At 45.3% G+C, this 12,553-nt stretch overlaps 2 protein-coding genes and 1 long non-coding RNA gene across 5 annotated transcripts; all 3 read left to right on the forward strand.

Annotated features, from left to right (window-relative positions):
- The first annotated feature begins 162 nt into the window (after positions 1–162).
- On the forward strand, positions 163–3,618 carry LOC147984228 (uncharacterized). Of its 3 annotated transcripts, none has more exons than XM_087543435.1 (9): positions 163–490; positions 572–688; positions 797–967; positions 1,601–1,726; positions 1,842–1,934; positions 2,737–2,841; positions 3,089–3,164; positions 3,377–3,468; positions 3,557–3,618. In XM_087543435.1, exons 3-7 carry the CDS (start codon positions 908–910, stop codon positions 3,161–3,163), a joined length of 459 nt encoding a protein of 152 aa, XP_087399561.1. In that variant the 5' UTR covers positions 163–490; positions 572–688; positions 797–907; the 3' UTR covers position 3,164; positions 3,377–3,468; positions 3,557–3,618. The 3 variants fall into 3 exon arrangements, with proteins under 3 accessions (XP_087399561.1, XP_087399563.1, XP_087399562.1); XM_087543437.1 differs by having other exon boundaries at positions 177–490; positions 1,445–1,726; positions 3,392–3,468; XM_087543436.1 differs by having other exon boundaries at positions 180–490; positions 797–942; positions 1,445–1,726; positions 3,392–3,468.
- A 2,037-nt stretch (positions 3,619–5,655) lies between these two features.
- On the forward strand, positions 5,656–6,666 carry LOC125536205 (uncharacterized). The gene is made up of 2 exons (XR_007294935.2): positions 5,656–5,767; positions 6,158–6,666. It is a non-coding gene; the product is annotated as an uncharacterized LOC125536205 (long non-coding RNA).
- Positions 6,667–8,665: 1,999 nt separating this feature from the next.
- LOC125536206 (multifunctional methyltransferase subunit TRM112 homolog A-like) lies at positions 8,666–9,466 on the forward strand. The gene has a single exon (XM_048699386.2). The coding sequence runs from the start codon at positions 8,838–8,840 to the stop codon at positions 9,237–9,239; it is 402 nt and encodes a 133-aa protein (XP_048555343.2). The 5' UTR covers positions 8,666–8,837; the 3' UTR covers positions 9,240–9,466.
- Positions 9,467–12,553: the final 3,087 nt, after the last annotated feature.

Raw genomic sequence — 12,553 nt, forward strand, 5'->3', positions numbered from 1 at the left:
GTTAACCAGCACGGAGCGCAGTCCAGGGACGACTGAATTTGACCTTGAGGCTGATGCCAAATTGCGAGTATCTTTGATATGCCCCCAGCCCCCTCTCTTTAAACATCCAACCCATCTATCGTCGCGCAATGAGCGATCTCTGGTTGTGTCCACGTCGGCAGGGTGGTACTGTTCGTGCTGGCCAATTGGAAGGAAACGTTCCCTTCATAGAAAAAAAAAAGGCGTGGTCGTTTCCTTCCTCGAGAAGACAGAGAGAGGACGCACGCCACCTCCTCCCCACCTTCGCCAGATACAACCGCCCATTCATCGCCGCCACCCATCGCGTCGCCCGCCCGCGACCTTCTCTCATCTTCCACCCGCGACGGCTTCCCGTCCACCTTGAGATGTACGGCGACGGCGTCCCGATGGAGAACCCTGGCCGCAGCAGGTCGCCGGCGCTCCTCCGCTGCGCGCCCCAGGTGACCCCCACGGATCCGCGGCGACCACCGAGGTGAGCTCTGCCTGCCTTCCATCGATCCAGACCCTCTCCTCTTCTCCTCGATCCCTTACCTGTTCGTTCGATTCGGAGCAGCAGGACGAGGACGACGACACCCCGCACATGGTCGAGCTCGACGGAAGAAGGTGCCTTTGTCGCTGTGGTCTCGCCGGTGTGCTCCACGTCGTGTACGACGGCGACCTCCTAGCTCGGGTAAGCAGCACCTCCCCTCCATGGTGCCCAAGCCAATCCATGGAGCCCATCCACAAGGTCCCCTCCCCCCTTTATCTTCCCCTCATTTGTTTGGATTCGATTTCGCAGGCTCTTCGTCAAGTTGGTGATGTTGCCTAGAGTATCCCGACAACGACGGAGGAGGAGAACAAGGACCACCGGCCCCTAAGGGCTGACGAGAACCAACACCTTCAAGCCGCCATGGAGCTCCCATCCCTCCCCTGGAGTGCGTCAAGGTCCTTCTTCCCCTCCCCGCAGCATGTATCTCTCCTACTCCATCAACTCTTGCTGTTCGTGATGATAAATCCCAGCGTTTCTTGCTTTTTTCTGTTATTAGAGAGTAGGAAACGTTGACACTTTAGGAATTGCCATTGTTATTTACGCATAGCAAGGAATCCTGCCAAGAGAGCCTTGGTGATGGGGTCACAAAGGACAGCAGCAGCAGAAAGAACATTAACACCTCTATCTGAAAAACATCACTAATTGTTAGCTTTTGGTAGGAAGACATGTACGTAACCTAAGATCAGAGTTTAACTAGATATATGTACAACCTAAAGCAAATCAAGGTTCAGAGAGGCACACTTACCTTTGGCAGCAGCTTTTTCTTGCTGTTGATGTTGATGAACACAGCAGTCACACGAATAGATAAAGCATACATAGAAGGAGAAGCTGTCCAATAAAACTGATGCATGTTGACAGTTCCTCGAGTTCTCTTAAGATGATATAATTGTTTGGTAGACGCATGGATGGATGGACACGTACAGCTAGCAGCCTAGCAGTGCTAGTCACAAAAGAAAAACCTTGTGATTGATTCATGGTCATGGCACAACAACAATGGATAGTTGCTAATTGGTGATGGTGGTCGTGCCGCTGCCGCCTTCGGCACCATCCCAGCTCGCAGCCTCAGTCGATTTGCTCTGCGTCTCCAACCGTCCAAAGATCCCAACCCTATCATCGTCTCCTACCACGAGCTCGGCAACGAGATCGGACATGGCAAGTTCGGCTCCGTTCGGATCTATGGTAGGAAGACCTGTGAAATCCAACTCGCCGTTAGGCCTTTTCTGTCGCCTTCTCTCTGGTGGTCTTGGTTGTTGACCATGGTTGCCTTGTTTTTGTGCTCGTACAACCGTTCAAGAGGTTCGTGCTGATCGGGTGGGTGGCCCTGGTGAACTACGGCAAGGACTACGGCCGCCTCGTCGTCATCGTCGACGTTGTTGACCAGAACAGGGTGAGTTTGATCCCCTTCCCTGCTTCCTCCTGTCATTCTCGATCTGCTGCGGCGGAGGAGCCTTTATGGACGTAGTGATTGAGATCGTGCTCATGTTTAGTTTAGAATTTCTTCTCTGCGTGTCCCTCCCTTGGCTGTAGATTTGAGCTGTTCAAGGTGTGGACTTCTGTATAGTTCCAAGTAGAATTGTAACTGCACGGATATCATATTCTTGATGCGAATTTTTGATAGTTTTTGTTAGCTTTTACTGTAACTCGGTAACTTTGTTTTGCTTTGTTGCTAATAACTTGGTTGTGATTCACATCCTAAAGTCCCTTAACTTCGATTGCATATATAACTAGCCTTTACAACTTGTACGAATTTGGAAGTGATTGTTGATTTTACATGCCATTTGAAGTTTACACTTGCCAAGTAATATTGCATACTCTTGTCAGTGCAGTTATTCTGCCAGAACTTGTTTAATTTTTGTATTGACTCATCTCTAACATGTGGCCCTTTATCCACCCTGGCAATGTTCTTATTTGTATATGTTTAGCTCACCTGATCAGCCCCTAATGTGCCTTGCGGCCTTGCCTAAATGTGTGAATGACTACTGAAAATAAACAGCCGGAGTGCTATTGCTCAAATATATGCGATGTGTTTTGCCATTTGATATTTATTACTGTTTTCCTTGTGAAATAAATAACTCCAATATTCATTTCATCTTCCATGAGTTGTGATGCCTTCATCTCTTTATGCTTCTCATGATAGCCGCATTGCTCTGTTATACACTTATACCACTGTTTCTTGGTATATCCCCAAGAACGTCGAGGACACGGTCCACCGCGAGGTCGAGATCATGCAACACCTCTCGGGCCACCCCGCCGTCGTCACGCTGAAGGCCGTCTGCGGTGGTTGCAAATCGAAGGTGATTGTGCGGCGGCCCTCTCTCCTTCCAATCCTCTCTCTACCATTGGAGCAAAAGTTGCGGACATCTTGGCGGCGTTGGTAGTTGCAGCTGGGCGTGGTGTGGAGCGGGCATGCCTCTGTGCTGCGCGTGCTGCCGGTGGCATGCGTGTGTGCTAGCTGTCGTTGTGTGCGCATGTTGTGCTTGCGCTAGTGTGCGTGGTTGAATGGTGGTGTGTGCTGATCTTTCGATTGCTTTTTCCCTGCAGCCTGAAAGGGACAAGGCGATTGGGAGTCAGGGACTACATATCCCTCCTCTCCTTGATTTTCTGTCCAAAATATAAGGTAATTTGTTTATTAAATCCCATATGTGCTAAATTCTAAAGCCTCTAAACATTTCTTGGTCTTATGTGCCTGTTAGATTTTACTGAAGACCTTGTTGTCTTTGTGCTTTACCAGTGTGATGAAGTTCAGCACTATGGCTGCCATTATGTGTTATGTAATGGTCTAGTGGGCATGAGTCATGTTTGATATAGTTATCATTTCTATGGTTAAAGCTGACCATTTTGTAGGAAGACGTATGGGTTCTCGTCAAATGCAAGCTGTACTACTGTGAAAAAGTGTACTAATTTTTGCAGTGCATTAACTTGTAAGTAATGTCATTTGGTAACCACAACATCATGTAGTGCTTAGTCCTGTTTTGAAAATTTCATACCATTGTCCTTTCGGGCATCTAGGATCATGGGATTCTCCGTGATGGCAGCAAAGAGACAACATGGGGTGGAGATGCAGGTCGTCAGTACACTGAAGGCGTTGCGTTCTGTCAGGGCGTTGGGTTCGATGCAGAACATCGGAGACGTTGCCGTTGTCCTTGCACGACTCATCAGATCCAACCTCGGGCCCGCGCCAGCTATGTACGGAGCCCTCGATGCGGTGCTCAGTCTCTGCAACTGCAACTCGATGGTGAGTCCATCATCCATTCATTGCTCTCTGACTCGTACACATTTGAATTTGTTCTCGTTTTTCAGCCTTGCATGAAGCTGCCAGCTATTGAGGCCCTCTCTTAATTACCCAGTTCTGAGTGGAGTCAGTTGGGGTCGTCTATAAATTTTCTTGTGATGTGCTTGCAAACCAAGACTTTGTTGAGGCTTTTCTGCGGGGTCAGGGGAGACACCAGTGATCAAGCGGCAGCGGCCTACAGCCTGGGAGACCTGCACAAGGGAGCCGCCAAGATCTCCAACGACATCCTCGACTCTGTCGGGTGAGATTGATTCTTTTGCTCTTTCATTCTCCACTCGTCATGTTCTAGACCAAATAGATTGGATTTATTGGTATATTAGTTTATAAGCATCCGCATTGTTGTGATGTTGATGAAGATTTCAGTCTGTACTCTGTAGTAACCAGTTCTTGCCTCTTGATAGTTTCTTTTTGCAAAGACAATGGTATTTTCTCCAAACTTTTGAACATTTCGCAGACTAAAGTGACTGCATACTGGTGTTTCTTTGCTGCATGTGGCTAATTACTAGGCTAATTTGCTAGAATTTCCTCGAGTAAAGATGAATTTAGGCATCTACGAAACAAAAACTGATTTTTTGCATCATTTCACGCATTGATTTTTTTCTTCTTGATATGTTTGTTGGAATGTGCAAGAACAGGGTTTCAGTATATGCAACAACAAAAAATTCGACAACAGTATACGCGAAAAATGGTGCTATTTGCGTTTGCTGCAATCTCCTCATACTTACCAGGGTTGAGTGCCCAACATTCCCGAAGATGGCACCCGAGACGTGTCCGCAGCCAGAAGCAGCGAAGTTGCCGTACAAGAAGCTGGGAGATTCAGATCTCCTTATTAGCGAGATAACTCTTGGAACAGTATGTGCAGAGCTGAACCTTCATGTTTCTGTTGTTGTTGTTGGTCCAGTTTTTTTACATCTTAGTCTAATGTTTACTTCTCTTAGATGATCTTTGGATAGCAAAGAACAGAGAAGGAATCCCATGATATGCTCTCTTATTCTTTTAATCAGGGCATCAACATACTGGACACCGCAGAAATTGCCGGTACACATTCCTTCCTTCCCTTCGACCACCGTCTTATTTTCTGAAGTTGATCCCAGTTTTAATTGAAATACTCCACTTCTATTGGTTGTTACTACCGAATGCAACCCAAGGAGACTCAAGGGAGGACTGATCTATATGTAGGCAGGTGGATGAAATCCAAGCCACGAGACAAAGTACCCTAAACCGGCCTTATAATTTATTTGCAGTTTTCTAATCCATTTGGAGTTCCCCGATTCCCACTTCAGATAGCATGCTTCTGAATCCATTTGTCGTTCCCAGCTCACTATGTTTCCGACTAGACAACTTTAGCCACCAAAATTTCTGGTTATTCAGATCACACTTTTCATCGGTACAATGCAGAAAGGTGTGTGTTGATGATCCCATTATAAAGGAAAGTGTCGAAAAGAGCCTTTCATGCTTATCTAAAGACTACACTGATTTTCTTTACATACACTAGGTAGTGTTTATTTCAAAGATTATTTTTGCTCAGAATAATTTTCACATCTTGTTCCAGATTGATTCATACACAATCATATTTCACATTTTGCATTTCCTTACTGAACTTGAAAATTGTAAATCTGAGTTCTCTTTTCCATCCTCTGTGAGTCCTTTTGTCGTCTTATACAGACTGTTTTCAGCACACATTCTTCATGTTAATTCTTTCATTTTTCACATAGAATTTTTCATACTTTGTTTGTATTAATATGTCATCGTTATTATTTTATTTGACAAAAAAGACAACTTTGGCTCCAAAGTTTGCTTTATGTCTTCAGGCTAGATAGGTATGTCGCACGTTACGGTGAATTCAGTTACAATTCAACCAAATGGAGGCCAAGCGTCCCATGTGTGGATCAATGGAAAGCTTTCAGGAACTAATTGGTAAAGGGAAGGTAATAGTGTAATACTCCCTCTGTCCCATAATATAAGAGCGTTTTTTGACACTACACTAGTGTAAAAAACGCTCTTATATTATGGGACGGAGGGAGTATAATTTTATTTTAGAAACAACAACCAGATAATTATTAATTGAACACAAATCTTAGTATGGATCTATCTTTCCAAAGGATTTGGTGCATGTATTTTGCACACTCTTTAAAAACCATGTGCATTTTCGTTGTAATAATAGCCTAGATTTATTCTAGATTATGAACATATGATTGTTGTGTTCATAAACGCACATTTGAATAATTCACTCAGAGTATATGCATAAGACAGCCGAAGATAGCAGACAGGTAACCATAAACCAGTATATAATTCCATGTTTGTCTCTTCTAATCTAGGTACAATATATCGGTGTTTCCAATGAAACCACGTACGGAGTAATGCAGTTTGTACATGCTGCAAAGCTTGATGGACTTCCAAAGATTATGAGCATCTAGAATGGTTATAGTCAACTTGTGAGATACAGCTTCGAAGGTGAAACAGAGATGTCAGCCATAATTTATTCATTTTCATTCACTGGAATTCCATGCCATCCCTGTTGTTCTGAAACTTATTTGCAGACATGTAATTTAGAGAAAGAGGGAGGAAAGAACTCCTCGGTTGTAGTTCAGATCATCGGCCTGCTGTCATCTCTTTCATAATTAAAATTTTAGTCGAATAGTTATGTTTAGTGGTTATCATTCATCATCATCATGAGATGATTTTATTTTGTGGATGCTTGAGTTTAGAAAATTTAGGCTCTGCAGTCCATCATCTCTATAGGTATAAGTCTTTGTAGGATGTAAGACTGCTACTCTATGTTCATATAAGCCTACCTATTAATAATATTTCCGATTTATTTTATAAATGTACATTGCAAGTAATGCATTTTTGTTGGTCCTGTAAGTAATCAAAGTCCACATGAGTTGACCGGCAGTTCCATGTACATGCTCTAATCATAGCGACAAAAAGTGAATGAAAAGTGCGGCCACCTATCTGCCACCGCACATGCACGCCTCAAGCGGTGCCACTCGGTGGCGCCCCAACCACTAGTTACTTTTACTTGTCCACCTTTGGAACTCCCCAAGCTGAACAACAGTAGCCGAACTTGATATGGCAATTCAGATTCGCACTCCCTCCATCCGGGTGCATTGAGGGCTCTAGGTGCTGAAGCGCGACAAAGACGCGTGGAGAGAGAGCCTCAATGAGATTTGGCTTTTGCACTTCGGCTTAGAAGCCGAAAAAGTCCCTAAAGTCAAAAACCCATAAATGGTTGTCTTTTGTTTATGTTATTTTATTTGCAAGTCGAAGTGCAACAGTCCAAGTTAAACCTAACCAAACATCCCCTAAGCTGCTCCCCTCATAAAGATCCGGAAAAAAAAACTTCCTAAGCCGCTAACGAATGCTAGAGTTTACGCTTTGGAGGAAACATTGAGGTATTAGGGTGCCTCTGCATTAAACCTGGCCATACGGCCGGCCCAACCCAACCATAAAAAGCCCTGGCACGACACGACACAATCATAAGAAGGGTTCCTCGCAGATTGGTCGGGTGCACAAGCTAAAATGGCAGGCCCGAGTTGACTTTTGGCTTTGTTGCTTGTTTTCGCCTTTGTTTTTTAGGTAAAAGAAAGACCAAAAAGACCTAAAGAAGTCAAAGTAGTACTAAAAAGTTCAAAACAGTGCTAAAAGGGCTGACTTGGGCTGCGTGTCGGCCCCTGAATAAAAAGGCCGGGTTGGGCTGGCCTGACGGGCGTGTTCAGTAGCCCTCGCGCTCCTCAACTTCTTAACTCCAGGTCGGGAGCCCAGCCAAACGGTTCAAATTCTGGCTATGGGAGTGAGAGGTTGGCTATTAGCGCAGTGCAAAAATGAAGGAGTAGTGGAGTTGGAAAACCCGAGCTCCCTAGGAAGCGAGAGTTGAGAGAAATTAATGCCTCCTGCCACTGCCAAGTGATTCATATGACGGAGTCCTAGATTAGGGGTGCTCTGCACGTCGATTGCTAGCCTTTTGGGCTGGGCTGAGTACCCCCCCCCCCCCCCCCCAAGATCGTCAACCCAAGAACGCCAAGAAGGAATGACCCGAAGACTTGGCGCATACTTCAAGATTTAGAGGTAGCCTCCGACACGTTTACCCGTAGATGCGACCGGCTTATGTGTAACCGTAGGCACCCTGAGTATCTATATAAATCAAGGTGTCTAGGCCGTAGAGGCATGAATTCATTCACACACGATTGCAGTAGATCACTTGTATTCTGTACCCCATCCACAACAATACAATCGAAGCAGGACATAGAGTTTTACCTCCACGAGAGGGCTCGAATCTGGATAAATATCGTGTCTCCTGTAACCATCTAGCCAAGGCTACCAGATCGGAAGCCCTACCCGAGATCTATCGGATTTAGCTCCGACATCATACCGGTTCGATCCCTCGCGCGCCCTTCATCCCTTGCCTCCATTCCTCTCCCACACTCGACATCCGCCAATCCTAGTCGCCACAGACAGGAGTCAACGTGGTACACCTCGTCCGCCGAGGACCTTTGTCCCCACCATGGTTACTTGCCTCCCTCGTCGTCGGCCTCCTTCCACACCGCGACGACTTGCCTCCCCCATCGTTGTCGTAGACCACTTCGCCTGTCATGAATCAACCTCCTCCTGGTCCGGAGCCATCCTATAGTAAACGGGCCAGACCGACACGTCTGGCCCACCGGCCCGTGTATTATTCAACCTATTGGGTTGTACAAATAAAAAAACGGAGCATGCCGCGGGAGCACAGGTGCCGCCCGTTTTTAACCGTGCCAGGCCAGGCCGGTAACGGGCCGAGTACGCGGCCCACGGCCCATCTGGCCAGCTTTAAGTGTACGTATATCGAAGCAACCAGCCCGAAAGGCCGAAAACCCCGTCCCGCAGCTTCACTTTCCCCATTCTCGTTCCAATCCACCACTCCGCCGCTAGGGTTTTTAGGTTTTAATCCCACAGCAGCGGCGGCCGTCGGCGGCGACAACCAAAACCCCGCGTCATCTCCAGCGAACTCGAGCGAGAGAGATGAGGCTCCTCACGCACAACTTCCTGGCGTCGAACGTGAAGGGCGTGAGCACGGGCTACCCGCTCGCGCTGGAGGTCGCCAAGACGTCCATCAAGGAGGTGGAGCTCAACGTCGACTTCCTCCGCGGGATCCTTCCCAAGATCGACTGGCGAGCGCTCTTCGCAGCCACCAGCGCCGCGGGGTTCCCGGAGCTCCTCGCCGCGGAGCAGCCGCCCGAGGCCGAGCTCTTCGCCGAGGGCGCCGCGGAGGTCGAGGGCAGCGCTATCCGCCGCCTCCACCACGCGCTCCTCGAGATCCACGTCGAGGAGGGCACCCTCGTCTGCCCCGACAGCGGCCGCTCCTTCCCCATCCTGAAGGGCGTCCCCAATATGCTTCTCCATGAGGACGAGGTGCGGCACTGACTCGCGCGTAGCAGGCCGGTTGCCTTGCTTGCTTGTTTGCTCGTGCCACATACGGTTATGCACTTCCAGGGCTTGGACTCCTAAGATTGTGTGTATGAACTATCTTAGTATGAATTGTGGATCTTGAAGTCGTACCTTGATAAATACTACTCCTACCTGTGACGTTTTGCTCCAAATCGTGCTTTTGTTTCAGTACATTGGGGCTTCTGAACCTCGACTTTACTCAACTGCTGCTACTGTACTTTTTGGTAAATTTTCCTTTGGTGATCATGAATGATTTAGTACACAGTAGTGCGAGGAATTGCTGCAGGGGGAAATGAACATATGAAATTACAGTTTATTTGTTGTTAAGTATAATTTGAAGTTCTGTTGAGGAAATTACTTTTTGATTGAGTATTTTGGGGTCAAAACTATTGCATAGCGTGCATTTTTATTCTCGCTGAGGTGTTACAATATTGAATCATCTCGTAGCATGCATGGTGTTAGTAGTGTGATTGGGACTGGTAAAGTGGTAATGAATCATCCATTCATTACCCGCAAAAAAAAATCACCCATTCATCTTGTATACTAGATGAAATTTTGATTATGAGTTGTGCCAAAACTACCAATTGAGGGCTGTATGAATCTGGCTGTATTTTTGTTATGTGTGTGTATAGGGGTCTCCTGTTTAGGTGCAGAATTTTCAGTCATACCCATCAAACAATTTCGTACACTAGTTTTGAAAATCTGAATCTTCCTCTTACTGTCTCTCATCATTGGGTACACCATATATAATATTGTTATACAATATATGTCATCAGTGTGTACCTGTGTTGCACACATGATTCTAAAAAAATCTCTTCTCTACTTTCCTATAAAAAAGCGAGTTGGTGATGATGGTGTGCCTGCCTTCGGGCCATATGTACCATTCGATCTTGAATCTAAGGTTGAGATTGAGATGAGACATGTTGGGCGGAGCCAACCACCAAAACAAGATAGTCTGGAAGTTTCTCCTTCTCTCGTGAGACAGATTATTCTAGAACCCCTCCAAGTTTCCTCGCCGCCGGCCCCTCTCCTCTATTTCCCCGTTACCACTGGATTTGAGTTGGGCGAGGGTCACGTCTGTTGTATCTATATCTATATCTATACCACTATATAGTGTGTGAATAAGTTTGAATATGGATCATTGGATGAACTCAATCTGATGATCAAGAGGTGGCAAATCCGAGCATTGCTGGCCATTCGATTTCCTATCAATTACATCAGATTCTGTCATGTGTACTATGTAGAAGTTTCCAATAGTTAAAAACTTAGTACACCCTTGTATTTGTCACATATACTATCTTTACACACTTCTCATTTATTCTAGAACCTTCCATGCATGATCTTGCTCCGTTAGAGTTTCTCGCCTGAATAGTATCCATTTATGATTTAGTCTAGAATCTTTCATGTATGCTCTTGCCCCATTAGAGTTCTCGCTTGAATAAAAGCGTATCCATTTATGATTTAGTCTAGAATCTTCCATGTATGCTCTTGCTCCATTAGAGTTCTCGCTTGAATAAAGTGTATACATTTATGGGATTATTTGTGAATTTTACTCATGGTCAAAGACTCCTGATGAACCATTTCTTACATTCCATATATCTTTTCAGAGAATTTCAGCCAAATGTCACAACACTATATTTAACCTTAAGGTCCATACATATAATGCGTTATATTAGTGTATTGGAACACAATGCAGCTAAGGTTTTCCTTTTCAATGATGTAATATGCAAGTGTCAGTTGCAACGATATCTCACAACTCACGTGCAAAGCACGTGCAACTCACTAGTAACAAGAAAAACCTGTGTTGCACACATTTATATGGTGTGTACCTATGTTGCACACATGATTCTAAAATAAATAAATAAGGAAAACCTGTGTTGCACACATTTATATCCGAACACATCGTGTACCTGTGTGGCACACATGTATATCTTAACTTTTTGTCCAATCTAATGGGCGAGTCTCGAAACTCCATGTTAGCCTTAATCACGTAGACGGGAACATAAAGTTCCACAACTGTTTTCTACTATCCCCAAGTGTTGTTGTCAGTTGTCCTATTTGTGATGGCAGCATAGGCATCAGTTGCTTGCTTGCTCATATCATTTCCCCATTTGGGTCCAGCCACAAACTTCCACTTGATGTTCAATGTTTTTGTAAGATGCTTTCCCTTTTAGAAATGCTGTTAAATCGTAACAACAAAGTAATTGAGCGATTAGGATGTTCCTGATAGCAATTGGCCAGTTAATGTTTTGCTCCATTGTACAGTCCCCTATAAGCAGAGTTAATGTTTCCATTTTTCTGGAGCAGATATTCATCTATTTTATTGCTTGCGTTTTAGGTGAATAAGTTATGCCAATGGCTTTGATAAGTACAGAAAGGTGTGTAAATTTCGTATTGTAGGTTTTTAGATTTATGGTACATGCTACTCCAGCAACTAAATCTCCAGCAAAAATAGCAACTAAATTTCCACATATTTAGTGCAGTAGGAGTACTATTTTACAGAAACTTACATGATCTACTGTTTCACAACTATATATGTGGAAATGTACTCCAGTAAATAATGCTCATGCCTGGAAGTGTGCAGCTAGACACCTAGTACTGTTCGAGGAAATCTCCAGATGCATTTAACAGTTCACACCTTTTGTCAAATGGAGCTCTAGGCTCTTTTGGTAACGTGAAATCCAAGCAGGAATAGTTTTCTGTTCTAGTAGCACCTCTGAATCCTGTACTGGTCCTCACAAATTACAGCAGGTCAAGCCAGGCAGCTAGCTTGGCGTATGAAATAATGAAACCCACAACTCCTGGTTGGTTGGGTTGGTGACCAAATGCAAATTTCTGGCGTTGGTAGTCTGCAGGCACATCACAATTTGATGGGACGTCGCAAGGCCCGTTGTAGGAGCATCGAGAGAAAGTTCTGGTTCCGGGTGGCACTCCCATATTTGACTAAGACGTTTGATCACTTGTACGCCGCTGTACGTCCAGTGCGTTCATTATAGTTTCATCCAGTAGACATTGGAAGACTTGCTGTAGAAATCTTTGGAAGATCATGTCGAATGGTACTGATACGGTGGCCTGGCCCGGCCATTGAAGAACCTTCAGCTGTCCCTGTTAAATGCAACCCACTCTGGGTGCACGCCCGTTCAAGGAAAATGAAAGGTGGAACATTGATTGAGTAGTGAGGACTGATGGAGCGGGCCAGTTCCAAGATCTGAAGTAGGAGTAGTAGCATTTTCTTTTCAGTGTTATGGAAACAGCAGCAGGCGATAGTTCAGGAGAAACCCTCGGATTGG

Source organism: Triticum urartu, chromosome 2A (assembly GCF_056163025.1).
Source record: "Triticum urartu cultivar PI428250 chromosome 2A, HENAU_Tu73, whole genome shotgun sequence".
Lineage (NCBI taxonomy): Eukaryota > Viridiplantae > Streptophyta > Magnoliopsida > Poales > Poaceae > Triticum > Triticum urartu.

Bases quoted from the DNA above. Each gene is read 5' to 3' on its own strand.
- LOC147984228 (XM_087543435.1), top strand. From the start codon at position 908: ATGGAGCTCCCATCCCTCCCCTGGAGTGCGTCAAGGTCCTTCTTCCCC. The intron at 968-1,600 runs GTATCTCTCCTA...GCACCATCCCAG, and splicing joins TCTTCCCCTCCCCGCAGCAT to CTCGCAGCCTCAGTCGATTT. The intron at 2,842-3,088 runs GTGATTGTGCGG...TTTTCCCTGCAG, and splicing joins GCGGTGGTTGCAAATCGAAG to CCTGAAAGGGACAAGGCGAT.
- LOC125536206 (XM_048699386.2), top strand. From the start codon at position 8,838: ATGAGGCTCCTCACGCACAACTTCCTGGCGTCGAACGTGAAGGGCGTG.